Source organism: Bipolaris maydis (assembly GCF_028858645.1).
Source record: "Bipolaris maydis strain C4 unplaced genomic scaffold PSV08scaffold_12, whole genome shotgun sequence".
NCBI lineage: Eukaryota > Fungi > Ascomycota > Dothideomycetes > Pleosporales > Pleosporaceae > Bipolaris > Bipolaris maydis.
In genome coordinates this window covers 306745-331346 of record NW_027093868.1, presented here as the reverse complement: position 1 = coordinate 331346, position 24602 = coordinate 306745, and the positions used below count along the sequence as shown (strand labels likewise).

Here is a 24602-nt window from a genome sequence, read left to right as displayed (position 1 = left end):
TTTGCCAAACAGCTTTGTCATCTCGCCACGAAGCATCTCTCGTGGGCGAACATGCAACCTGTGGCCCACGTTTTGCGGGGACCTGATTGGTCACTTCTCAAGCACATCGGCCAAACTTGTAGATGGCGTCATGTTTCATTTCTAAGCAGCGGAAGTGGTCGGACGCACATAAAGTCTACCTTCACACGTTCCTCTTCTCACACGTCACTAAACCTCCATACACCCAACATGACAACGGCTGGCTTTTTTCACATTGACAAAAACTCTTATACGGGCAAGCCCTGGGCCAAGGTAGACGGGCCAGGCTCAAACTTCACCCAACAATGGCACGAGCGCTCCGTACACAACCTTCGTGGCCGTGAACACGAGTTTAACACCGACAACGCTGGGTTCGCAGTCTACCAATACCCCGCTAAAGAGAAACTCTTCACCGACGACGCTGCTGTCCGAGGTGGATATTACAGCGAAGTCGAATCTTTGCTGCGAGAAAAGCTTCCTGGAATCAAGAAGGTCGTCATATTCGACCACACCATCCGAAGACGAGACAAAAACTCTCCTCGCCAACCAGTCCAGCAGGTTCATGTTGACCAGACACCTGCTGCGGCAGAAGTACGTGTCCGCCGGCACTTGCCAGCCACAGAAGCCGAGGAGCTCCTCAAAGGCCGCTACCAAATCATCAACGTTTGGCGACCCATTGGCCACACTGCTTCCGATCATCCACTCGCCGTGATTGACTGGCGCACAACATCGCCCTCTGATTTCGTCGCCAGCGATCTCCTGTACCCCAAGCGCGCAGACTCATTGGACTTGGACGACCGCGGCAAGGAAAAATTGCCGGATCCCAACAACTACACTTCTACAGAAGGCTACGAGGCCAGGGGCGAAACACTAGCTGTAGCCCCAAACGACAAGCACAAGTTTTACTACCAAAAGGACATGACGCCTGACGAGGTGATGCTGCTCAAGTGCTTTGACAGCTTCGGCGAGGGTATGCCCTTGGGAAAAAAGGGCCTCTCAGTACGAACGCCACATACAGCTTTTGTAGACCCCAATACACCTGCAGATGCACCGGGACGACAGAGCATCGAGGTTAGATGCTTGGTGTTTTACGAATAAGTAGTCCATGGTATCGAGCACACATGTCGAAGCAAAATACGAATTTCAAGTAATAAAGCGAAGATTTATTTTTAATAAAAGGGGAAAAAAAAACCAACTACCATAAACCAATGACTTCTGCCTCATTTACAGAATCAAAGATCAAGTTCCACATTCCATATTTTGAGAAGAGAGGGGGAAAAGGGGGGGGATAGCCAACACGTGACATTGGTGTACAATAATACTTGTATCCACTGTACCTGCATCAAACTATGTAACCATGTCCAAACCATCCGCCCCTTGCATGACAACACTGTATCCACACAACCGGTTTGTGTATGCAGCTAGATTTATATGCACGGTACTACTAGTCTAGTCACGTGTCATGTGTCGCCCACGCTATCGGTGCCTCTTCTTAGTACATGACTGGCCAGTCAGTCGAGTAGGGGATGGTAAACCATCCATTTACGATGAACGTGTGGAATTGTATGCATGGGTACCTGGAATGGTGACTATAACATCCAATTAGAGCAAACCGCTTCTATGGATTATTTTTTTTCAGATAAGGTTCCGCTTAGGCTGATGACATCTTGTCTGACAGTAAGCAACGGGCACTAAACTAAGGTTGCTAATGATAGATTTTCATTATTACGAAGAAAGCACGAAGCAACAATCAAAATTTAACTTTACTGCCACCTGTCACAGTCGTCTCGAAGCGCACTTCGGTAGATGACAGTTCAAACGAGTCATGTTCTTCGTCTTTCCAGAAATGTCGGTCTCCCTTGATTGCGCGCACACTAAGAATGCCATGTTAGCAACCGATTCATCAGGCCTCATCTAGAATGCAAACACTTACACCCAAGGTTGAGAGTGATAATCCGTAGCCACTGTTGCAAATCACATAAGCATAGAACAACTGTATCCTAGCAGTGGGTGACACTTACAGCTCCAATACTCCTTATCGTCGTAGTCGGGAGGAAGGAAACGTCCGCCGGAAATCGCTCCAAGGAACCAGGTGGCCGAGTTGATGCCAGCATAGGTAATGATACCAGCGATGAGACCGTAGGCAAGCGAGAACGAGAAAGGCATGAAAATGAGTGTTACAAAGGCAGGAATACAGTCACCAGGCTGGTAATATTAGTCATCAAGTACTCGGTAGCAACATGGGATGCGACTTACGTATTTCCAGTTGATGTTCGCCACACCGCGCATCATCATGCATCCCACGATGATCAAAGTGCCACCAGTAGCCCATGGGGGAATTGAAGCAAAAATTGGGCCAAAGAACAGAGAGACGATGAAGCAAAATGCCGTCATACACGCAGCCAGGCCTGTGCGGCCACCTTCTGCAATACCAGTCTATTCACGTTAGCATCATGGCACCAATTGGTAATGAGGAAACTTGTTACTTACGCCAGACTCGACAAACACAGTGACGGGAGATACTCCAACCAGAGAGCCGAGCACAATGCAGACGGAATCAGTAGTGTACGCAAGGGCGCTGCGTGGAAAGTCACCCGTATCGGGGTCCACGATGCCGGAGAAGCGAGCCATAGAGTACAAACTACCAGTCGCATTGAGAATATCGACGTAAAGCATAGTGAAGACGGCCAGGGCAAAATGCCAGCCCTCATTCGACAAGTCCCAGTCCTGGATAACCAAGATTTTCCTAATGGAAGGAACCTCGACTACATTCTTGAAGTAATTAAAGCGGCTATTTCCTTCAGCTGTTCGGGGGAAGTAGGTGAGCGATGTATCGCGGGGCCAGGAGACGATGGATACCAACAAGATGCCGATCATCATGGCGCCTCGAACTCTGTGTGTTATCAAGATGGCAGTGAACACGCCGCCAGCAATAAAGCCAACCCACATGGTGGGACTGCTAGCCCTACCTGAAGTACATAAGCCTGTGACTGGATCCAAACGATTGTCGGGACAGCCGGCAAGCTCAAGGGGCAAGAAGTCTCCTCCCGTGACAGCGCCCACTCCTTGAGTATATGAAAGACCGAGCAGAGCAAGGAAAAGGCCGATACCACCACCACATGCCATCTTGATGGAGGCGGGAATGATGCGGTTGAGCCATTGGCGGATTCCGAGCAAGGAGAGACCAGTGAAGATGATGCCTTCAACAAAGACGGATGTCATGGCTACACGATAAGTAATAGGACCACTTCCGTGGAAGCCGACGACTTGGTATGCAAGATACGCATTGAGACCCATGGCTGGCGCCATTCCAACCGGAAGGTTAGCCACGATGCCCATGAGGAAAGACGCAAGCGCTGAGATGGCAGAGGTGGAGGTGATGAGGTCTCGTTCGGCCTCGAGCATACAAATGGCATATTCATCGTTGACATTGCATTTTGGATCGACCGGATCGTTGCACACACATGTTACTCCGGAGTCTGCGAGAATCGAGGCCTGGCGAGGCGACCGTGTCAGCGGGCAACGCCTCATGGCTATTGCTCAATATATGTATGTACTCACATTGACATCGATGATGTAGGCCATGGTAAGGAAGGTTATCAGCCCAGCCAACATCTCGGTGGTGAATCGAGCATTTTTTCTCGCATTGGGCTGGGAGTGTTAGGTACAATGAATGGCGCACAGCCGGGCATGGGTAAATTGACATACATGGCCGGAACCGTCAAGGTGAAAGAATCTGCCCACGATTGAGCGGGCAACCCAGTCGTTGAGGGCAGCAGTCTTTCGTGCCATAAAACCCATCTTCGCGGCGAAGCAGCAAGGGTTCGTACAGCAGAGTGATGCGGGAGTCGGGACTGCTAGGGGTCAAAAGACGACTGCGATTCTTGGTGAGATATAGCGGCCAGCGTGCGTGCCATAGACATGTAATACCAGGTGAAACCTGGAGGGGAGGGGGCCCATGGCCGGCGCAGGGACCAAAAGGCCAGAGCCGTATTCGTGTCATGCATGTGGCGATGGCGCTCGCATGGTGAATTGATTCCGGCCTATAATGGGCATGGGCTAGAACTGCACAGAACGCAAACGCGGTAAGCGAATCGGGGGCTGGCTGCTCTAGAGTTGACAGGCTGCCTAGTAGAGGGTGATGGCTCTACTCTGTCGCAGCCGTCGAGCCTTTGTTCGCTTCCCGCTGTCGTCGGGGAAGTGCAACCGCGAAGCGTCATTGGCGGGCCGGTGGCAATGGACCAGGCGTCAGGCCACGAGCATGCACAAGACGTGCTCTTGTTTGCAGCAGCAGCAGCAGCAGCAGCAGGCGAGGACGAGCAACTGACGAGGAAATATAGGCCTGGTTGAGACTTGTGCAACGACAACATGGCGTGACTCGATGGACTGCCGGTAGTCAAGTGTCTGTCGTGACCTTGGCTGGCATAATCTCTAGATCGTATCTGGAAATGAGAGCGAGGCGACGGTGAAGGCCATAGGTGGGTTGTCAGCGAAGCTTTCTACCTGAGATAGCCAATTTTTCGTAACCGAGCGGGCAGTGACAGGAAGCAATGGGCGCAAGGACCGGAGGCGGTGCCCAACGCAAGCGGGCGTAGGTTAGGCGAGAGGAAGGGGGAGAGATCATAGAAGCTTCGCTGATTGGCAGCAATGCTTAACTGGCCCGACTTGGGGCTCTGCCAAGGCTCGGCCCACGTCCCGGCCGGCGATCGTCTGGCTTGGCAAAAGTCAAGGTGTCACACGCTTGCCCGCCTGAACCTTTGTCTCATGATGCCTGCACCCGTTGACTTATACTTACGCCATACTAAGCACGGCCATACCTACCCATCTATCTGACTACCTGGCCAAGGGCAACAATACATGCATGCCGCCTAGCCTCCCGTCGCCCCGTACCCAACGCTCCATTGAGATCCATCGGCTACATACTTACTGCCCTTGTAAGTAGTGCGGGCCTGCACGCAGATGCCTCACACTGCCGTCTGCACTCTATGTACCCGAGTACATAGCTATTATGCTACATGTGACGGCCGCGGAATTGGCACACATACACACAGTGCCCAGCGCCTCTCCTTGGTCCATGTAAGCGTGTACGCTGCTCCGGTCCCGTACCAGTAAAGCTGCAACTGTTCAAGACAGTACCCAGCTACCAATGCCCTTTTGAGGCGACACGCAGAACAGGATACCTGTACCGTATTTCCTACACACTACTAGCTGCCCAGCGACGCCTGTCGGCATTTCGTCGGCGCTACTGTCTACATAATTTGCCGTTCGAGGCGAAGCCACCACTTACGGTCGCTCCGACGCACAGCTCTTATTCAGCTTCCTTGCACGCTAGCACAGCTGGCTGGTCAGGATGCACGTCGTTGTCAGGCTCGACACTGGTTTAGGGGCATGGTGGTGGTTTCCAAGTCGGCTGCCAAGTACCTCAAATGCGTAGTACATCGATCGATGATCCCCCCCCAGCCTACCCAGCAATGTTCGAATCAACAACAGACATGTTCCCGGGCTTTGATGTACCTCCTAGCCATGCAGAGACCGTGGGAGCTCGCAAAGCTCGGAAAGCAAAAGAAGAAGAAGAGGCTGCTCGCCGCTCCAGCTCGGCCAATTCACAGTCGTCTGCAAGCGTGCACAGCATCCCCACGACAAGCGGCAGAAGTCAAGATGCATCCACTCACAAGTCAAAAGAAAAGACTGGCTTCGGCGGCTGGTTTTCCAGAAACAACAAAAAAGGCATCCAGGAAATTTCGCCCTTGCCACCGGCTGCCGCGCAAACTGTCGACATTCCTCCTCCAGTGACTGACGCAGTCGACCCTGCGCTCGAGACAGACCCTACACTAGCCCCAGCTCCCCGAACTGCGCCCTTGGATATGCCCTCAGATTCAGATAGATATCTGTTTCCAAGCCCGCCCTCATTGCCTGCTGATAAGCATGCTCAATTTCTACCGCCACGAAAGAATTCGTTGGTTCCTATGCCTTATCCCCCACCTACTAGTGAACTTCCCCCGACGCCGGGTTCAGGGTTGCATGGCATTGGCAGCCCAGCAGGTGCGTGATGGCTGCCTCTATGCCCGAGTTTATTAGACCCATGTTGGCTGAACATACTGACACAATGTGCAGACGCAAGATCCCAAATCTCTTCCAGCCGACGCACTTCATACATGCCAGCCAGCGTCGCAACATCGAAAACCAGTATCTTCTCCTCCAGCGCCTCTGGCTATGAAACAGTTGCCTCTGAAATCATATCCGAGACTGCTTCGTACGCCGGATCAAATCACCTCCATCAAGGTCCTGTTTTTGAAGCTGTTGAACGTGGCTCACGGACTGGAAGTGTCAAAAGCAATGAACGTGACCATGGTAGCAAGGCTGGCTCGTCACCCTTTGCTCGCGCTTTGGCAAAAATCGAAAGTGCCAGCGCACGTATAATGTCTGCACGTCTGAGCGAAGAATGGGAAGGCCTTGATGACGACGAAAGCTTTCAAGAAATCATGTTTGAAAAACGGCTTTGGGCCTTGACAGCGTACCGGCGTCTAACGCAAAATAAGTCCTTGCAGTCACCCGTACATGAACTGCTCATCAACGCTCGCCCTGCGGAGCAGAGAAGAGTACTCCAAATCCACGGCTCCATAGGTACGTTCCTGATCAAACCACGACATCTGCCAAGTTGGCACTGACCTGTATGTAGCTGATGGCTGGATGCTTGCAAATCGCTATCCTGCTACAACTGTTTATACTCTCTCTTCTACGCAGGCCTCTCCTCCCGCCGCTTATCCGGCTCCTATGAATCACCACTCACTTTATGTTCCGTCTCTTGCATCACAATCGCCATTCCCGGACAACTACTTCGACGCCGTAATCTCGCGCTCGGTTACCACAGTTCTGCGAAATGACGAATGGACTCGCATGTTCTTTGATTGCATGCGCGTGCTTAAGCCAGGAGGCCAGATTGAAATACTTTCAGTCGATGCGCACATGAGTTGTGAAGGACCCAAAATGGCCTCGTGGGTCGACGAGAATCTGTCCGCCCGACTTGAGTCTCTTCAAATCAGCAAACAGGCTTCCGACACAGTTCTCGACACCATGGAGATAGTAGGCCTAGAAAATATTCGCCGTGCACGCATAGCACTCCCCGCGCAGCCGCCCAAAGGAATGCCCAGATCCATGCCAGCCCCACCACTCGCCAATGCCGGCGCGCCAACACCACAAGATGTGCTTGACAATACCAAGATGATGGCATTCTTGGGTCGGCATTTTTACCAGACCCTATACGGCAGGTTCATGCACCTCGACCAAGGAGATGAATGGTTCTGGGCACACAAAGAACTGCGCGATGAGTGCGATCACTACAAGACCAAGATGATTCTTACAATTGCATGTGCCCAAAAGGCAAATCCTGCGTCTCATGATGATGATGATTATTCAGACTGATCAACATGGCGGGTGGCCGCATTCATCTGAGAAACACATCATGATACCATTTTGTGCAAGGGTTGGTGTAATCGGGCGACTTATCGCCTAAGAGCTTACCCTCACCCTTGCCCTCGAGCTTTTCTCGATTATGTTTCGAATGCTATTGCCGTGCTTGCTTTATTCCAGTCACTAGTGATTTTATTCTTTCACAAGAAACTCAAGCAATATATCCAAACCTTTTTTCTCTTCCTGTTTTGCGTCTGAGACGCACAGAACAAAGCTTCTCCGATATGCTCGATCCATCATAAGAGACGTGGTATTCTATCCTGCCATGGTTTGAACGACGCTAAGTTATGTATACATAAACTATAACCACTACTGTTTACAGAATTTGCTGAGGAGAGAAGGGCCAAGGCCGGTCCTAGAAAGGGGCCCCACTACTACATATTCGTCTATTGTACGCGAAGTTTTGAGAATCTGGTTCAGATTGGTTCCCGTATTTAGTCAGTCCTTTGAGTAGCGTAGCGCGCACTATCTTTTCCTTTTGCCCAATCACAGCATATTGCGATCAGAGAGGCTGAGAAAAAGCAAGAGGTCCATGAAAGACGAGGAAAATCTAGTTCAGGGGCGCTCCCTGTTGGATTCCGCTTCCAGTCTTGGCTGCCACCTGGATGTTACTACGACCAATAAGCGAGACGCAACTATGAAGACATCACATGACTTCTAACTGGCGTGTTTAAATTAAATACAAAGTAGGTCGATATGAATTTCGTAATAATATTGCTAGTGATTACTGCTCATGAGACTAGCATACTTTGCCATTCCTAAAACCTCTATGCCTGAATTGCGCATTCTACATAAAGCCACTTTGTATGAGAGACGAGACATGCAATAATATTCTTCATTTAACCTCTGAGAAGCTACATATGAGACAACAGAGCTATTGCTTTCGAGGTGAATTTTTCTTGCTTCATTTCTCGCTCACTGCCTATGTTCTTTCTACCGCTCACCAGGGTGAGCACAGAGGTCTTGGCCCAAGACATTTTCGGACTATCTTCATTATGTTGCTTACCCATAACGTATTATGGGTGCTCTGGTTGAGCTCCAGCGGAACGTTGGAAAAAGGCTCTTAAAAATACATAAAATTAAAAATCATTTCTTTTTCCTGGAAACTTGCCCATTGGCTAACTAACACGGAGCGAGTGCATGCCTAGAAGAGGGGTAATGGAAAGGCATTACTCATTTCTCGCTAGTTCCAGACCGTCGGTAAAAGGAAGCTGTGTTGTTAAGTTTTATTACACGTGAGTGTGAAGTTACTCTGATGAAAAGTGTGTAGGGACTTGGTGCTGTCCGATACCTAAGCTCTATTTTTGATTTACAATTCGGCTATATCATTGGGCCGCGTAGAAGGGCTTATCAAGAGCTGTTTTTTTCTAAAACAACTTGACTTAGTCAGGACGGAACCAACACGCTCCCAAAGGGGCTCATGTAACTGACTGTAGTTTGTTTTGACCCAGTGCTTCCGAGAAATTGTGGCACGTATGGTCGCTTACAGTATGACAGATGAGACCCAGGCACAGCAAAAGGGATTGTAGAAAAGAAAAATCAAACATAGCTCCTAGATATAGTTCTTGTCTATCAATCAATGTGTACCTCGCCACTAGTACCATTACCTTGCCTTGGTCCATTGTGTTCACGTATCAACTACTAGACCCGATATCTACCAAGGAGGATTACCTCCACAAGTATCTCCAAACACCTGGCCAACAGTTGGGCCTCCTAGAGTTACCGCATCGTGCTGCACAGTCATCAGGACCAAGTAGGCGTCATTGTCAATCCGGGCCCCACAGAGACCTCGTTTACTGTTTCCAACCACACCTTGAAGCCTTGATAGAGCGTTGCCCCACGCATCACCAGACCACCTCCTACCTTGCCCCTCGGATGACACGAATAGACACTGTCCCCAACAACACACGCCTTTGTATTGGTAGACCTGACAGGCCGTGTTAGATCAATCTTTCTATGAGTACATGTAGCGACAAACATACCCCAAGGCTGCCGCTGAAGTCTCCACCAAAGCGATTGTTCCAAGTGTTGCGCAGCATCCAAAGCGTACTCCCACCAATTGTGTTGCCACCACTCTCCGGGAAGCACTCATCTCTAAGCCAGAGACCTCGTTTGGCAAGATTCGGAGAGGTACCAGGTACTTCCATAGGTGCAGGGGCTGCGATCACGCCCGTGGATGCAATTCCTGCGGCAAAGAGGGAGACGGTTGCGATCTTCATGATGAAGTTTTACCACAAAAAAAAGATGCCTTGGTTGTGAGATATGCTACCAAAGTGTTCGAGATGTCAAAAGATGATGATTTTGGATATTCGTTTGCGGGATACACAGCTGCTTTATATACATGATCCGGAGGAATTTTCATCAACATGGACTTCCAAGACGATTCATCTAAAATTCCGAGAACATGTTAGCCATGTTGGTTGGAACCATACTTGATACTCCAGTAGAGTAGCATGAAGCAGGGTGCTGTACTTGGCGGTTTAGGCAACCGGCCTATCAATCAAGCTGAGTTCTTGGGATTTGGTCTTCTGTGGTACGCCTAGCCAAGACGGTGAGGGTGAAGGAGTTTAGTGCACAGTGGTAAGATTTCGCGTACAAGAAATCGAGGCCTCTACTTTGAGGCACACTAGGCCCATTACGCGGATTGAGTAACCGAAACAAACTTCTGTCTGCAGGATGCCTTGAGTATATATTTATTGGCAGGTTTGGGGGCGGCTTCACTTGCACGGGAGCTTCATTGTGGTTAGGCAGGTGGCTAAAAATACATGCAAATCAATGGTAGTAGCCTTGGATTCACGCAACTCCTTGTGTACAGGACTGCAAGTTGTGGACAAGCAAGCTGAAATAATGATTTGTTGTTTTGTATAAGAAATCATAATGGAAACACGTATCTCAAGTTGTAAGACTAAGTGTCTTCGCATGCATGACTGGATGTGTGAGCAGACAATGTTTGCCTAGATAATCTGTAAGCGTAAGGCGTGATCAACACGGCAGAATTTGGCCGGAATGTGATGGGCTCTTTAGCGCACCCCAGCAATGCGGCGTGGTATCTGATGACCAAGATAACGATGACAAATACACTACAAGAGCTCTCCTTGGGTGCATGGATGAAGGATAAAATGCATAAGAACCGAGAGGTTGGGTATGAATCAATGTGGTGCCAATGTAGGACCGACCACATGAGCAACAGTGGGACAGAGGAATACATAGTATTCTTATGTGCAAACAAGAACTTAATCTCTCACTACCACTCACAAACGAAAAACACATGGTTTGCGTATTTTCAGGAGGAAGGGGGTTGAATCCGTTGACTGTGCGAATGCGAATATCTTAACCCGTGTCTTAGGTGTGAGGTATTAGTAGGTACCCGTGCAATGAAATTGGAGACTCCTTGAGGCCTGAGTCCTAGGGTATGCTGTACGTGCACGCTCGGATCCATCATATCTTGAACGTTCTGTGTAGCGTTGTCTTTGGTTGATGGCGAGCATCTTTGGTACAATGACCATATATCAACAGGTCCATTACCTTGCGAGAGATGGAAATCCCTTTGAGACTTCGAAAACAGCAAATTGGCTTCAGTTCGGCCGCGACCGGCTTTAATAAACATACCTACTTCCAAATTGAAGGGTACGTAGCGCGCCATTTGTCTTCGCACACTACAAAGTGCGACGCACCAACCAGTAGCCGGTCATGTCAACGCGCGAACCCCTACCCTCTCTTACTGTGACCCAGAAACGCCGCCTCCGCTCACAGATATGGGTGTCGCAAGGCCACCGTCGCCAGTAAACCCATTTCTTGTGCTCAACCTCGAAGCCTATGGTATCATCCGTAAAGCATCACCTTGATCCCCGCATCTCCGCTTTCAATTTTTGATCAAGCACTGTCACCAACATCATCTACTACGCGGCAAACCTTCCTGTTGCCTCGTTGTACGACGTTGTCGCAGACGTAGCAGAAAGAAAAGGCAATGTGGTCAGTGTAACTCGAATGCTGGAAGTGATGAGACTGGAATTCTACCAGGTCTTGTTCTTAGAAAAAAAAGCAGGAAATAGAAATGCTGGAGCGGCTGGGGCGAGAGAAAGAATCGCGTAAGCGATGTGACAGGAGTATTGCTAGCTTGAAGATCAAGGGGCTGCTAAGCACAAGCTTATTTGGTGATAGGACGAAGAAGATAACAAAAACACGAAAATTAAGAGAAAAGATTTCCTGGCAAAAGGCTGCTCAAGCTACTCAAGCTTCGTAAACTGTTGATGCCGCCGCAGCTGCATGGCTAGTCATGGAATGGCCCGATGTCGATTCCGGGTTCGGCCACGGTATGCATGAGCTTACTCAAGAGGAACAACAAATGCCGCCGCCAGGTACTTCCCTGGCGGACTGTAGCGGGAATTTTTCTAGAATCCTGCTCATGTATGTATGCACATCAAGTGGGTGCTTGGAATACCCATATACATAGCTTGTACATTTTTGTGGTTGTATTTATTCGGTCATATGCACTGACGTGCGGGGGTGCCAATTAGTGCGGTGCCAACCACAGCCTTACATGGTGGCGTAATACCAGAGAAAGCCGCTGACATGACCATGGACAAGGTGGCGGCGCATTGTGGCAAAAGTGGTTGTGTCCGGCGTTGAAAAAAAGATAATAAGCGTAATCTTACTGTGATTGGCGAGAGGGAGCCTGTCGAAGTTAGTGACGTCGAAGGATAGCCTGCAGAACCAATCATCTCTCTAATGTCAGCTGGTAGATTGCGCAACCGTGGTGTTTAAATTGGAGTCGCGCAAACCTGTTGATCATTGTTTGTGAGTTCGTGTTGTGGCGGATAATGTCAAGGCGGTATTCTCGGCACAAAGAGGGTAAGGAGCCATGTCCTCGGTGTAATCGGCGGCTCTACGGTGGTTTATGCAACGGCAGGTTTATGCGGGCGGAATATAGGTGGATGCGCCAAGCGTAGGAATTGTCGTGTTGCAGTGGTAATGGATTGGGCATGCTAAGCGTGCTGAAAGCTTAAGCTGATCCGATAGTCCGCGCTCCCAATATTGACTGGCGAGTGCTGTGTGAGCAGCTTCACTAGCGGGAGGACATGACGAGAGATGAGGTTGACAGACGCTGGAGAAAAGTGGACGGTGTGGGCCCTAGGCGCGGATCGAGGCATCCCAAGACGCGACGCTCAGACAGCTGGTTATCAGTGGAGCAGCGCTAGAGGTCGACAAGCGAGCGTTTGCAATTCCAATTTGACACGGTGTGATAACGGAAGTTAGTGGACCCTGGAGTGCAGCTGCGCGTCTATACGGTGGCCAGGCGGCCGGATTCCTGGTAGGAGGGCAATGCTCGTTGTGGTTTGGCGGGACTGGAAGGATCCCAAGACACCAAGACACCAAGAAGACCAAGACATGCAGCATTCTGACGGAGATGGTGCGCTAGAACGATTGGGGAAGTGCGTGAGGGAAAAAGACGTGATTGGCGGTGCAGCAGAGGTTGGGTGTCATCAGCACAGTGAATCAGGATAGAGTGGGACGATTCATTTAGCATCCAGAGGTCCACGACAAGAGTGCGGCGGCGCGCCTTTTTAAGCAGAGATTGGGAGTGCGTCGTTCCCCACGTAGCGATAACGGTGTCAGCAACCCGGTTGGTGGTGCTGGTGGCCGTGGGCGTGCGGGAGAGGAGGGGCGACTGATATTGGGGCAGGTGAAACGAGCGAAAGGGGCGGGTCGTGGGTGTAACGCAAGGTGTGCAGACGGTCGAGAAGAGAGGGATGCCGTGCCACCCCGCGCCGCAACAACCAGGCAAGCAGCAGCAGCAGCAGCGTGATGGATGGGTGAATGGATTGGCAGGTGTCGAGAGAGGGCGCTTCGCCACGCCACCGATACAGGCGTTGACAGCCGGAGAGGTGAGCATCTCGGGCTAACCGAGGGCGGAGACGGCGGGGCGCCAAGGCGCTAATCCACAAGGGGCAGGTGCACATGGAGGTGGAGCCACGTGAGACGCTTCTCCAGACAACCTCGACGGCCTATACGAGCGCTGGCCATTGTCGTTACACCTGTGTACGCCTAAGCGCAGCCTGCAGATAACACAACCGCCCTGCGCCTCTCTCGCCCCTCGCCCGGGACAGGCAGCTGTCAAGGAATGCGGCGCCGGGTCCGATGCAAAGCGCGGCGAGCCTGGGCCGGGCCCGCCGTCCCAGCAATGCAATCAGCATTCTAGAAAGCGTGCTAGAAGACTGCTGCATGCATTCACTATGCCTCGTTATCAGTCCGCTTTGGGCCCAATCTCCGCCCAGCAACCGCGTCTGACCAAATGGCCCCCCCCCGAAGCCTAGACGCCACCGGCCGCTTTGCTCTTGTGGGGAGGTCCCAAGCTAATCCCAAGAGCCGCCGCGGGGTGCCAACACACTGTCCCTGCTAGCCCTGCCCGCTACGCCGAACGCTTCTTCTGCTCGTGTGAGCCCAGCCAACCATGTGCCGTCCCAGCCTATCAGTAGGCTGCCAAGCCTGCCATTGTCATAGAGGGCTGCCAAGCTGTCGGCTCGTGCACGGTGAGCCTGTGTCCACCAGACGACAGCCCTGGTCGTTTGTTCCGAGAGTACTAACAAGGACGGGATAAATGTCTACTGCTCCCTTCCCCCCCTTCCTGCTGATCCAGCACTCGCATATTAAAAGAGCGTCGCTCCCAGGGTCTGCTCGAGCCCTTCATCTCGTCTTTCCTTCAACCAACTTGACTTCTCCATTAGAGTTGTCCCACCTTCGCCCATCATGGATCACGAAAAGGCCCTGCCCTCGGATGAGAAGGCGAGCGTCCCTCAGCCTACCGTTGAGTCGGCGCGTGAAGATGGCCAGGTCGAATGGCGTGACCAGGAGGACTTCATGACCCGTAACGGTCTCAACCTCAAGTCCTTCCAGCGCCGTCCCCAAGCTGGCCCCATGGTCGAGCTCGACAAGTCCATGAAGACTCGCCATCTCCACATGATTGCCATTGGTGGTTCCATTGGTGCTGGTTTCTTCGTCGGTTCGGGTGGTGCTCTCAACAGAGGTGTAAGTTGCTCACCACCAAATCTCTCTCTGATCGCCCCTCACCTAATCTCCCTCTAGGGTCCTGCCTCGCTCCTCATTGACTTCTCCATTATGGGAGTCATGATTTTCAACGTCGGTAAGTACGCTCTGCTTGCGCCTAACCGAACAAACCTAACATGGCCTTTCTAGTCTATGCTCTTGGTGAACTCGCTGTCATGTACCCGGTTTCTGGTGGTTTCTACACCTACTCGACTCGCTTCATTGATCCTTCCTGGGGTTTCGCCATGGGCTGGAACTATGTCTTCCAATGGGCCATTGTTCTGCCGCTCGAATTGCTTGTCGCTGGTCTTACTGTCAAATACTGGGAGGGCGCCAAAGACGTCAACGTTGCCGTCTTCATCACCATCTTCTGGGTCTTCATCATCCTCATCAACGTCTTTGGTACTCTGGGATATGCCGAAGAAGAGTTCTGGTCGTCATGCCTCAAGCTCGGCGCCACAGTTGTCTTCATGATTATTGCCCTCGTCCTCGTTTTGGGTGGCGGCCCTAGCAGCGGCATGTACAGCGAATACTGGGGTGCTCGTACCTGGTACGACCCCGGCGCGTTCAGCAAGTACGGCTTCAAGGGATTCTGCAGTGTTTTCGTCACCGCTGCATTCTCCTTCTCCGGTACTGAGTTGGTCGGTCTGGCTGCTGCCGAGACCAAGAACCCTCTCAAGTCGCTGCCTGGTGCCATTCGCCAAGTCTTCTGGCGTATTACTCTCTTCTACATTCTCGGCCTCACCTTTGTCGGTCTTCTCGTACAGCACGAAGATGAGCGCCTGATGGGTGGCTCCTCCGATGTCAATGCCTCGCCCTTTGTCATTGCTGGCAAGAACGCCGGACTCGTTGGTTTCGACAGTTTCATGAACGTCATCATCCTCGTCTCAGTCATTTCTATCGGTGTGTCTGGTGTCTACGGTGGATCTCGTACTCTCACCGCTCTCGCCGACCAGGGTTACGCTCCCAAGTTCTTCACCTACATTGACCGCGCTGGACGTCCTCTCTATTCCGTTGGGTTCATCATGATGTGGGGTCCTCTTGCCTACATGAACTTGGCTTCTACCGGTGAGACCGTTTTCAACTGGTTCGTCGCCCTTTCCGGTCTTGCTGCTCTCTTCACCTGGGGCTCCATCTGCTTGGCCCACATTCGTTTCCGCAAGGCTTGGGCATATCACGGACACACCCTCGACGAGATCCCCTTCAGGGCTGCTGGTGGTGTCATCGGCTCTTGGATCGGTATCGGCATCATCATTATGGTTTTGGCGGCTCAGGTAAGATGATCCTTGAAACCCTCTAAATAAGCAAATACTAATATTGGCACTAGTTCTACACTGCTGTCTCTCCTCTCGGCCTCCCAGCCGGCAAGAAGACTGGTACCGCGAGCGACTTTTTCGAGGCCTACCTTGCCATCTTTGTCGTTGCCGCCTTCTGGGTTGCCGGTTACTTCTGGAAGCGTGAGGGTTGGCTCCGCACTTCTCAGATGGATGTCGACACTGGCCGTCGTGAGCTTGACTGGGACCTGATCAACAGGGAGCGTGCCGAGATTGCCACTTGGCCCGCGTGGAAGCGTTTCTTCCACCGCATCTTCTAAGCAGTTGCGCGTACAACGCAGAGTGCTTGGTCCGAGTTCTTTGATACCCTTCAGACAGCTCGATACCCCGAGCCTGCTTTCTTTCATGTAATATTCCTATGATGTCGTATATCGTAGATATCCGAACCTGTAATGATTGCCTTTCTTGAAAGAATGGTAACGTCTAAAATGCCTATACCCCTGTTTTCTCCACTCTGTTGGCTACCATGACTTTTGGTCCCCCCGAATGACTTGTTTAGTTGTTACGAGCAACTTGATCCCAAAATCATTTGCCCATATCCACAAAATACCGCACTTTCGTGTTGTCGTGTCCAGATTCCAGATTCCATCGCGTAATGGAGCATTTAAACTCTCCGCTTCCCCGCTCCGACCCGCTCTCACCTTCCTCTTCCTTGTCTCCCCTCCGCGCCCCTCCCCCGTACAAACCTTACCCAAAGCAGCAAGCCCACCTGCACTCCCCTCTTTCCGGGTTGTCGGCGCGTCTGTGTTTTATCTAGTAACTTGCGCTACTCTAACTCTAAAGCAACTACCAAGACATGGATTCCGACGGCGTCCGGCGTTTGGTCTGGCAGCTGGTGTTGGGCCGCTGAGTTGCATAGGACCCAAGATTAATCGCTTGCGCGTGCAGGATAAGCAAAGCTAGTAGTATGCATGTAGAATTGAACACGAAAGAAAAGCAAAGTAATGTAAATGGAATGTTGTTTGTGACATCATCTGACATGTTGCTTTTTTTCTTCTTCTTCTCACAGATGGGAGAAAAGTTGGGTGTGATTATTTGGGTTCGGGCTGGTATCCCAACCTCGGTTCTTCATTACTTTCTTTTGACTTCATTCCAGGGGAAAGATTTAGGTCGTCAAAGGGATGAATTCTTTTTGCGTTCAATTAAACTTTGACTACGTAGTAGTGACAAGGACAGAAGTAATGTGCTAGTAAGACCTTCTTAGAACGTCACAGAACCGCAAAGCGTGATAGACAAGCACAAAGTGAACTGGAGTCCTCTTTCACTGATACACAAGGCCAAGCTTCGTAGTGACAGCTGCGCTCATTGCATTTGTGTACAACAGACGACATGAGCCTCCGCTTCTCCTGATTTTCGATACATCCTGACTCTCGCTTCCCCGTAGATTGAGACATATTCTATTGATTCGTCTTTTCATTAGCATACGACCACAGAATCCTGGATAAGGGAAGTATGTCCGTTCTTCTATGCTTAAGCCGTTTACTGGCGGATTAGTATGTTGGATAACTGCCTCTGTCACACCTCAGCGCAGCTGTAGTTTGCCCGCCAATACTAGACGTGTCAGCTACACCGTACTTTGCGGTATGTATGCCACCTGTCTCATCCCATCTAGGGTAAGACAGGCCCATTGCCCTATTGACCTTATTCATGTATATATTAGCCTCCATAGACAGATAGTGAATGATCAGACCTTCGGTTCAACACAGTAGTTATATATTTGATCCCTGGCGAATAATCATTGTCGTATTTTTTCTAATTGCCCTTTTCTTTTGCAAGTCGAGTCAACACCACGTGACTCGATTCTGTTGTGGACTTCTATATCTTGGAAGGTGTCCATGAGTAGCTCGTTGGTGGATAGAACTTTGAGGAAACGTCTGTATAGTGGTTACTCTTTGTATGGGTTACATCTTCAGCGTCCTCGCAGTGCATAACGTGCTGAATAAATGCAGCTCTGGGTTTATGGGATTTTTATGTTTGAATTTCGAATCAATGTACAGTATAATTGAGCTAGATATGTAAATACTTCAATTGTAAGCTAGAGTTGGAAAATACGCATTAGGAGTTACGCCCTTAATTCGAAAAGATTACAAGCGTAATTGGTCCTGTTATTTAGTGCATTGTATTTACATGCAGCAAAAAAAAGATTATCTCCAAAGCTAGCATACAATCAACTTAGACATGTATAGCTTGTTATATGGCAGTACATTGTTTACTAGACAGCGAAAATGTCCCCTCGTCAAGGCAAAGAGTGACGAATTCTCTCACATAGGAACAAGGTATCCTGCTTCTGAGCATTTTGATAACAAAATAGGTTGCGAGTCACAACAGACAAAGGTGACGAAAGCGGGCCTCGCTAGTCTTACTTTTGTTTTACATTAATAGCATATGTAGTGGCTGCAGGAATGCATGACGGTAGAATGGCTCTACAATACAAGATGGGGTGAGGCAAGGTCTTAAGGTGCATGTACGCCAATGTTTGTCTGTTCAAAAAAAAGGAACAAGTTCGAGAGCTAGAAAAGCAGAGAGTTGAAACCTGATTTAGTGGAATGATGGTATATGTTTTGAACGTCAACAGGGCATAAACGTACAAAGAGTTACATGTCTGTCACTAGAATTTAATACATGTGAGCTGAGAGACCAGCAGTAAAAACACTGCAGTGTGTATACTAGAAAAAAAAGAGAGCGAAGAGTCATGCCAATCCATTGATGCATGATTTTTGGAGTTGCGCCGAGTCCAGATGCTCTCTTTGATCCCAATGTACATTCCCCATCTTTTATCATCATGATTCCTACGTCATACCGACTACCCTGCCATAAGACATACTGGCGTTCGTGCAATAAAAAACGTATATGCCACTACAGTGTCTTGGCGCCCTTGTACCTGCCCGTTTTGAGATTGAAGGCGCGCTGGTCCTTCAGCCACCGCCTATACCCCGCCACACTACCAATCTTCTCGCCATAGTAATCCGGGGGAGGATTGGCCAGCGATGATGCGGTAGGATCAACACGGTGGCGCTTGATGCGGTTGAAAAAGGCCGAGTCTTTCTGTGAAGCGAGTATTAGTAATATTCCTGATGTTTTTATGTTTAAGGCATTGTCGCAGACATACCCGTGTGAACTCGGTAATAACTCCCCTGTACGCCAAATTGAAGACTTGGTTGCCAAAGATAGGACCAATGAGCCACCCCACGCCCATCATGCCCAAGGTGCTCAGGCCCATGAGCATGAAGGGGTCGAAGCCGCCGAGCTGCGCCGAGAGCGTTGCATCATAGCCATTGTTGATCATTGTCGTGAGTCCAAAGTACGTGACACCCACAGCGCCAATGCCAGAGCAGGCCTGGCCAATTCTGCGGCGCGTCCGGCGCAGCGCGAAGAAGGCGTCCCATGTGAGTTGGGGTTGTGTACTGCCTGGGGAATTGTTGGCCATGGATTGCGCTGGTGTCGTCGACGCATAGCGCACCGGCCATTTACTGCGGGGAAATTGGGTGCACGACGCCGTTGTTGCTGTCGCCGTCGCTGTCGTCGTGGGGCGATTGCGCTGTTGCGGAAGCGGGCTTGGTCGTGTGCATGTCGAAAGGGAAGCGGTTGCGCCTAGTGACGAGGGGGCGAGTATCGCGGGAGGGAAACGATTGGCAAAGGCCCTAGCTGGGCACAGTGCACTCCGTGTGAGCATGGTGGTTGCGAGTGTGGATGTTGAGAGGTGGGTCAAGCGTGCACCGCGAACTTTCCGATGGTGTTGCAAAGGCATGGTCTTGGCAGTTGTGGGGAAGTGCCGCATTGCCTGTCAACATTACAAGACGGCTGACAATTTTTTTTGTTATGTAGATGTACACCATCAATCCATCGTATCTACGGAGATACCTGCGGAATTGCATCTGTTGCGGCTGGCCCAGACGTCATTTTTACACCATCCGACTCGCTGACACGTCATCTTCAGTGAAAAGCAACACTGGCTACTCATTCTCCACCACGTTTACAAATTGTTCTCGTTTTGATTTCTTCATTCTTCATTAAACTGCTATTATGATGTACTAGAATCTAGACAGTACGTCTTGAAAAGTCTAAATGTGCGCATATCGGCGATTACTGAACCTCGTCGGACAGCCAAATGAAGAAGAACAAGACATCCATGTCATTACACCGCCCCATTCCTGCACGGCTCACCCATTTGTTCCCTAGACTCGAGGTTGAAGAAGAGTTAATTACAACTGACCATGCCTCCTCTCCCACTCAACAACGGCAGGAGCAAGAGGGCGCGAGAACAAACTCGCGTAATCCGTCCCGATGATATCCTTGCTACCTCCAATATTCCTAACCTTGAACTCACGGACAAACGCAACAATAATAGTCTGAAGTTGGAGGTAGGCAAACTGCTCTCCGATACATCGGTGCCTTCCGGCGCCGAAGGGGAGATATGGCGATTTGGTGCCCTTGGACACAACACCCCAGCCATAATCAATCTTGTCGTCATCGTCTTCCTCATCCGCGTTTTGTTTGTCCTGCTCGGCGTCCCATCGGTGTGGGTCCCAGACAGAGGGGTTGACAAAGTAAGTGTCGAGTTGAGCAGAGAAGCCAGGTGAAGACATGAGATGATGAGAAGTAGGGATAACGTAGTTTGTTCCATCAACGACAAGAGGCTGCTTGACTTTGCGCATAATCGAGTGGATCGGAGCGTGAAGACGAAGGGTTTCCTTGACCACTTGGGCGTGGAGAGACAGCTTGTCGAGATCCTCATACGTCAGAGTAGGCAGATCTTCACCCATGACCGCCTTTTGCTCTGCAAGAAGCTCATCTATAATTTCGGGATTCTGTGCCAAACGGAGCAGGATCCAGGAAATGGTCGAAGAGGATGAGTGTTGGCCAGCCATAAGCAGAGCAATCATGATTCCAGCAATTTCGTGTTCAGGAACCTGTGTGCCGTCCTTGTACTTGCAGTCCATCAGATGCCAGATCATGTCGTGAGAGTCCTTCTTAACGTTGCCTAATCTCCGCTTGCGAACCAGCTCAGAGTAAAGCTGAATCATAGTCTCGCGCGCATTATCACGGGCACGGTTATGAGGGAGCGGGGCCCAGGAAAGCATAAAGTTGATAGGAGAGAATCCCATGTCGAGGTCGTGGTACAGTTCGGCAAACTTGGAGTCGAATGAGCGGCGGATTTCCTCGCCCTGGAGCGATCGAGAGGCAGTGTAGATGGTGAGTTCAGCCATGACCTTAGGGACGTTGAAAGTGCCCTTTTGTCCCTTGAAAGCCTTGTGGCGCTTGAAGAAATCCTCGCATTCTTGTGTGATAAGGCCGACGTAGGAACGGAGAGCCTCTTGCGTTAGGCCAAACTTGACAAACTGTCTGGTGTAAGTAGGTCGTAGAGGATGTGGGCAAGACGTGGTGGCGCACCTTCTTTTGCTCCATGAGCTTCGAGTTGGGACAGTCATAGACGACATCCTTGCCGAACACGGGGGTCGTGAGGGGAGAGTAGATCTCCTCGGCATTGACGTCCTTGATCTTTCCGTTGAGGATAAAGTTGTTGCCGGTAGTGTCGAGGCAGACGGTCATCTTGCGACCGAGGAGGACAAAGGTGAAGACTGGGCCATACTTCTTGTAGTTTGCGAAGAAGAAGGCATACGGATCCATGCCATACCAGACAGTGTTGCCGATAATGGGCACCCAGTGGAAGACGAGAGGCGGCTCATTGGGGTTCTTGAACAGGAACTGCTTGAGGACATTGAGGACAATGGCCAGGAAGATAAAGGAGGCGACGCCGGCAGCGACAAGGACGGGCGTCGACGAGTTTGAGGTGAAGTCGCCGAGGGGGCCGGCAATGGGGGCAAAGACACCCATTGTGCACAGCAAGAAGCAACGAGAGAAGCAAAGGGGGGATGAAGAGCAAACGCTGACGGGGCGCCCTCAATAAATTTCCTAGACACTGGGGAATGGCGCAGGGGCACGTCGGTCCAATCGCACGGCCGACTGCCTCTGTCGTACAGAGCGGTCTGTTAGTGGACGTAGTGGACCTCGCTTTCTTGGCAGGGACCGGCTTCTGGAGCGTAGCGGGCCGGCAGCCAGCGACCACATGGCACCATTGACAGGCCAGCTTCGTGTCATTGGCCCGGCCTGCATGCACATCACCTCACCTACGACGACTGTCTCCTGTCTACGGACCACCCAAGTATCATCCTGGCAAGGCTCTTGAGAATTTCCGTCTATGTATTACGCTATGCTTGTTGGGCCATGCCAGTCCCACTGTTGTACACTACATGCCGGCCTCGACTCTTGTGTCCGCCCATAACGCCCAGGTACGCCCAACACTCTGCAAATCAGAAAGCACCATTGCTACGCCTTGGCCTCCTTGCTCTCGCCAGACAAGAGGCCCTGGTCCGTTGGATAGCGCGACCCGTCGTCTTCTTCAGAGTACAGAGTCTGGTCGCCCTTGCCGCCCATTTCCACAAACTCTTCAGGATGCCGCTGCGCCGCCGGCTGTTCCTCTGCAACGGCATGTTGCGTCGCCTTGGTTTTTTTGCCCTTGCTCCCTACCCCGTTCTTCTCGTACACCTTGACCGGATCCTGCCCTTCGGTGCCCTGAATGACGCGCGTTACCTTGACATCGTTGATGCTGCTCAGCATGGTGCGCTCCCGCTGTATCTTACGCTTTGAAAAGTCCAGTTTTGAAATTGCCCCCGTCAAGCCGTCGGTGCTGTCGTTGACGTTGATCTTGCCCTGCGTAGTCCATGGGTGCTCCAGACACTCGTCGACGGTGATGCGTTGCTCCACGTCGACGGTGAGCATGCGGTCGATAAGATCTAGTGCTGGATCGCCAACAGAGTCCCAGTATGGCGATGGATAGTCAAACCGACCCATCTTGATCTGCTGAGACAATGTGTACGGGTTCTCGGCGCTGTATAGCTCGTCCGAGAAGGGAGGGAAACCGCATAGGCATATGTACAAGACGACTCCCAACGACCACACGTCAACAGCGCGTGTGTACCGGCGATGATTGGAGTTTTCTAGAATTTCAGGCGCAACATCTGTCATTGTTAGCATCGGCCTGATGGCAGGCAAATCAGAACAACACACATGACGGAGTACCACACCTGCCTGCGTTAGTGACGAACTCGGATACGACTTGAGTCAACTTACAGCGTAGTCGTGAATGACTCTTCGCCAATGATTTTGGCTAGACCAAAGTCGGCCAGCTTGACAGACAGCTCCTTGTCGGTGAGCAGGATGTTCTCAGGCTTGATGTCTCGATGTACAATGTTGCGTTCATGCTGGTGTGTGTGTCAGAAAAGGATAGGGCACGAGAGCGCCATGACTTACCAGGTACTTAACCGCCTGAAACAATTGCACAAAGACCTTGCGAGCCTCGTCCTCAGTCAACCTTTGCTTCATCACGATCCAATTGAATAATTCGCCCTCTGTCGCCAGCTCAAGAACAAGGTAGACCCCATCGTCTTCATCAAATGTGTCTTTGAGACAAAGAAGCGCTGGGTGGCTAACGCTCATGAGCACAGCAATCTCCTGCTGCAAGCCCTCCACCTTTGACTTTTCTCCCGGACCGCTGCGCTTCTCGAACTTCTTGACTGCATACCGTATGCCTGTTGACTTTTCCGCGCAAAGGTAGACGGATGCAAAATGGCCCTTGCCCAGTTGCTCCTGTATGGTGTACTGCTGTCGGAACCGGTGTGTGTTGCGCTTGAGCGGGTATCTGAAGATGTAGCGGGCTTCGTCGAGGATGGCGATTTCGTCGCCCTCACGTAGTTCGCGTCGCTTGTTCCGCCCGACAAACGTATCGTTGACAAAGGTTCCATTGCCCGACAAGTCCTCAAGTACCGCAACGACGTCGCCCCCCTTTTTCTCTGTGAATAATAGGCAATGGCGGTTGGAAACGGTTGGAGAGTTTAGCACCTTGTCTTGGGCACGTCAGAGGAAGCTTGCTACACATTGCACCATGGCAGACTTACCGCACTCTCGGTGGCGGCCTATGAGGTATCCACCCGCAGGAACACCGCGCTCTTGCTTGTCTTTCTCGTAATGCTCTTCCTGGTCCTTATACTCGCCTTTGCTTACGTGCTCCTTGCCATTGGTCTGCCCGACGATTGTGCTGGGAACTGGACAGGCCTGTCTCCGGCGCAAAACCATTACATCGCCAGCACTGCCGTCCATGGGCACCAGATAACCCCACACCTCTTCGCCCTCCTCATCCTCGACTGCATATGCCCGGGTTTCGGGCGGGTAGACGAACTGCGAAAAGGGCTGGGTATCCGAGGGCGGTGGCGACGACAGGCCGCCGCGTGCAGCCTGGCTGGGACCACGGGTAGAAGGGGGACTCTGTGTTCCTTCCTTGCGATCCTGCGACGGGTCGCCGGTGGATTCCTTGTTGGTGACGGGCGAAGGCAGCGGGCCCTGCTTCAGGCGACTAGCGTTTGCAGGAGGCGAAAGGCGCGAGTGGCGGGTCCTCTTGGGCTCGACTTGCTCGCCTTGAGACAGCTGTCGCGATTGCAGTGTTAGCAATCCGCCCGTGGCCAGTGCATCATTGGGAGCATTGGGGACATACACGGCCTCGCTTGAGCTGGCTCTTCTCTGTTTGCGCCGGCATGGTGACCAAGAGGGATGGTGAGTAAGGTGAGCGGGTGGGTCGAGGCAGCGACGGTCAATGCAGGCGGCTCAGACGATCGCGTCTAGGATGGCATCGTGGAGCAGATGGGTTGTATGGAGGAAGCGAGTAGGAGGGCGGAGAGTTGG

General features: G+C 51.3%; 7 protein-coding genes across 7 annotated transcripts; 3 read left to right on the top strand and 4 right to left on the bottom strand.

The window, feature by feature from the left end:
• Positions 1-202: 202 nt before the first annotated feature.
• PSV08DRAFT_10548 (uncharacterized protein) lies at positions 203-1304 on the top strand. Its single transcript, XM_014217658.2, has one exon. The coding sequence runs from the start codon at positions 229-231 to the stop codon at positions 1114-1116; it is 888 nt and encodes a 295-aa protein (XP_014073133.1). The 5' UTR covers positions 203-228; the 3' UTR covers positions 1117-1304.
• Positions 1305-1604: 300 nt separating this feature from the next.
• Positions 1605-3902, bottom strand: PSV08DRAFT_228484 (permease family-domain-containing protein). Its single transcript, XM_066092220.1, has 7 exons — positions 3727-3902; positions 3580-3669; positions 2509-3513; positions 2275-2454; positions 2040-2223; positions 1952-1982; positions 1605-1892 (listed from the first exon to the last, which is right to left on the bottom strand). The coding sequence occupies exons 1-7, from the start codon at positions 3817-3819 to the stop codon at positions 1769-1771; spliced, it is 1707 nt and encodes a 568-aa protein (XP_065948570.1). The 5' UTR covers positions 3820-3902; the 3' UTR covers positions 1605-1768.
• A 1565-nt stretch (positions 3903-5467) lies between these two features.
• On the top strand, positions 5468-7665 carry PSV08DRAFT_364659 (uncharacterized protein). The gene is made up of 3 exons (XM_014217671.2): positions 5468-6060; positions 6133-6642; positions 6698-7665. Exons 1-3 carry the CDS (start codon positions 5490-5492, stop codon positions 7438-7440), a joined length of 1824 nt encoding a protein of 607 aa, XP_014073146.1. The 5' UTR covers positions 5468-5489; the 3' UTR covers positions 7441-7665.
• Positions 7666-9142: 1477 nt separating this feature from the next.
• Positions 9143-9707, bottom strand: PSV08DRAFT_250113 (uncharacterized protein; the record flags this gene model as incomplete). Its single annotated transcript, XM_014217689.1, has 2 exons — positions 9143-9415; positions 9471-9707. 2 exons carry the CDS (start codon positions 9705-9707, stop codon positions 9143-9145), a joined length of 510 nt encoding a protein of 169 aa, XP_014073164.1.
• Positions 9708-14079: 4372 nt separating this feature from the next.
• On the top strand, positions 14080-16435 carry PSV08DRAFT_364658 (amino acid permease/ SLC12A domain-containing protein). The gene is made up of 4 exons (XM_014217657.2): positions 14080-14514; positions 14572-14629; positions 14683-15806; positions 15860-16435. The coding sequence occupies exons 1-4, from the start codon at positions 14236-14238 to the stop codon at positions 16124-16126; spliced, it is 1728 nt and encodes a 575-aa protein (XP_014073132.1). The 5' UTR covers positions 14080-14235; the 3' UTR covers positions 16127-16435.
• A 1951-nt stretch (positions 16436-18386) lies between these two features.
• Positions 18387-19579, bottom strand: PSV08DRAFT_228475 (mitochondrial import protein Pam17-domain-containing protein). Its single transcript, XM_014217648.2, has 2 exons — positions 18976-19579; positions 18387-18911 (listed from the first exon to the last, which is right to left on the bottom strand). Exons 1-2 carry the CDS (start codon positions 19537-19539, stop codon positions 18723-18725), a joined length of 753 nt encoding a protein of 250 aa, XP_014073123.2. The 5' UTR covers positions 19540-19579; the 3' UTR covers positions 18387-18722.
• A 272-nt stretch (positions 19580-19851) lies between these two features.
• PSV08DRAFT_207743 (cytochrome P450) lies at positions 19852-24600 on the bottom strand. The gene is made up of 9 exons (XM_014217670.2): positions 24415-24600; positions 23822-24347; positions 23178-23770; positions 22998-23128; positions 22935-22951; positions 22255-22885; positions 21258-21753; positions 20080-21205; positions 19852-20041 (listed from the first exon to the last, which is right to left on the bottom strand). Exons 1-9 carry the CDS (start codon positions 24454-24456, stop codon positions 19950-19952), a joined length of 3654 nt encoding a protein of 1217 aa, XP_014073145.1. The 5' UTR covers positions 24457-24600; the 3' UTR covers positions 19852-19949.
• Positions 24601-24602: the final 2 nt, after the last annotated feature.

What these genes read in the sequence shown, in the direction of transcription:
- PSV08DRAFT_10548 (XM_014217658.2), top strand. Translation starts at nt 229, where the DNA reads ATGACAACGGCTGGCTTTTTTCACATTGACAAAAACTCTTATACGGGC.
- PSV08DRAFT_228484 (XM_066092220.1), bottom strand. Translation starts at nt 3,819, where the DNA reads ATGGGTTTTATGGCACGAAAGACTGCTGCCCTCAACGACTGGGTTGCC. An exon ending in ACCTTGACGGTTCCGGCCAT is followed by an intron (nt 3,670 to 3,726) that starts GTATGTCAATTT and finishes TAACACTCCCAG; the next exon opens with CCCAATGCGAGAAAAAATGC. An exon ending in CGATAAGGAGTATTGGAGCT is followed by an intron (nt 1,983 to 2,039) that starts GTAAGTGTCACC and finishes GATTTGCAACAG; the next exon opens with TGGCTACGGATTATCACTCT.
- PSV08DRAFT_364659 (XM_014217671.2), top strand. Translation starts at nt 5,490, where the DNA reads ATGTTCGAATCAACAACAGACATGTTCCCGGGCTTTGATGTACCTCCT. An exon ending in TGGCATTGGCAGCCCAGCAG is followed by an intron (nt 6,061 to 6,132) that starts GTGCGTGATGGC and finishes CACAATGTGCAG; the next exon opens with ACGCAAGATCCCAAATCTCT. An exon ending in CCAAATCCACGGCTCCATAG is followed by an intron (nt 6,643 to 6,697) that starts GTACGTTCCTGA and finishes ACCTGTATGTAG; the next exon opens with CTGATGGCTGGATGCTTGCA.
- PSV08DRAFT_364658 (XM_014217657.2), top strand. Translation starts at nt 14,236, where the DNA reads ATGGATCACGAAAAGGCCCTGCCCTCGGATGAGAAGGCGAGCGTCCCT. An exon ending in GTGGTGCTCTCAACAGAGGT is followed by an intron (nt 14,515 to 14,571) that starts GTAAGTTGCTCA and finishes ATCTCCCTCTAG; the next exon opens with GGTCCTGCCTCGCTCCTCAT. An exon ending in AGTCATGATTTTCAACGTCG is followed by an intron (nt 14,630 to 14,682) that starts GTAAGTACGCTC and finishes TGGCCTTTCTAG; the next exon opens with TCTATGCTCTTGGTGAACTC.
- PSV08DRAFT_228475 (XM_014217648.2), bottom strand. Translation starts at nt 19,539, where the DNA reads ATGCTCACACGGAGTGCACTGTGCCCAGCTAGGGCCTTTGCCAATCGT. An exon ending in TTATTACCGAGTTCACACGG is followed by an intron (nt 18,912 to 18,975) that starts GTATGTCTGCGA and finishes CTCGCTTCACAG; the next exon opens with AAAGACTCGGCCTTTTTCAA.
- PSV08DRAFT_207743 (XM_014217670.2), bottom strand. Translation starts at nt 24,456, where the DNA reads ATGCCGGCGCAAACAGAGAAGAGCCAGCTCAAGCGAGGCCGT. An exon ending in GCCAGCTCAAGCGAGGCCGT is followed by an intron (nt 24,348 to 24,414) that starts GTATGTCCCCAA and finishes CAATCGCGACAG; the next exon opens with CTGTCTCAAGGCGAGCAAGT. An exon ending in TACTCTGAAGAAGACGACGG is followed by an intron (nt 21,754 to 22,254) that starts GTCGCGCTATCC and finishes GCGCCCCGTCAG; the next exon opens with CGTTTGCTCTTCATCCCCCC.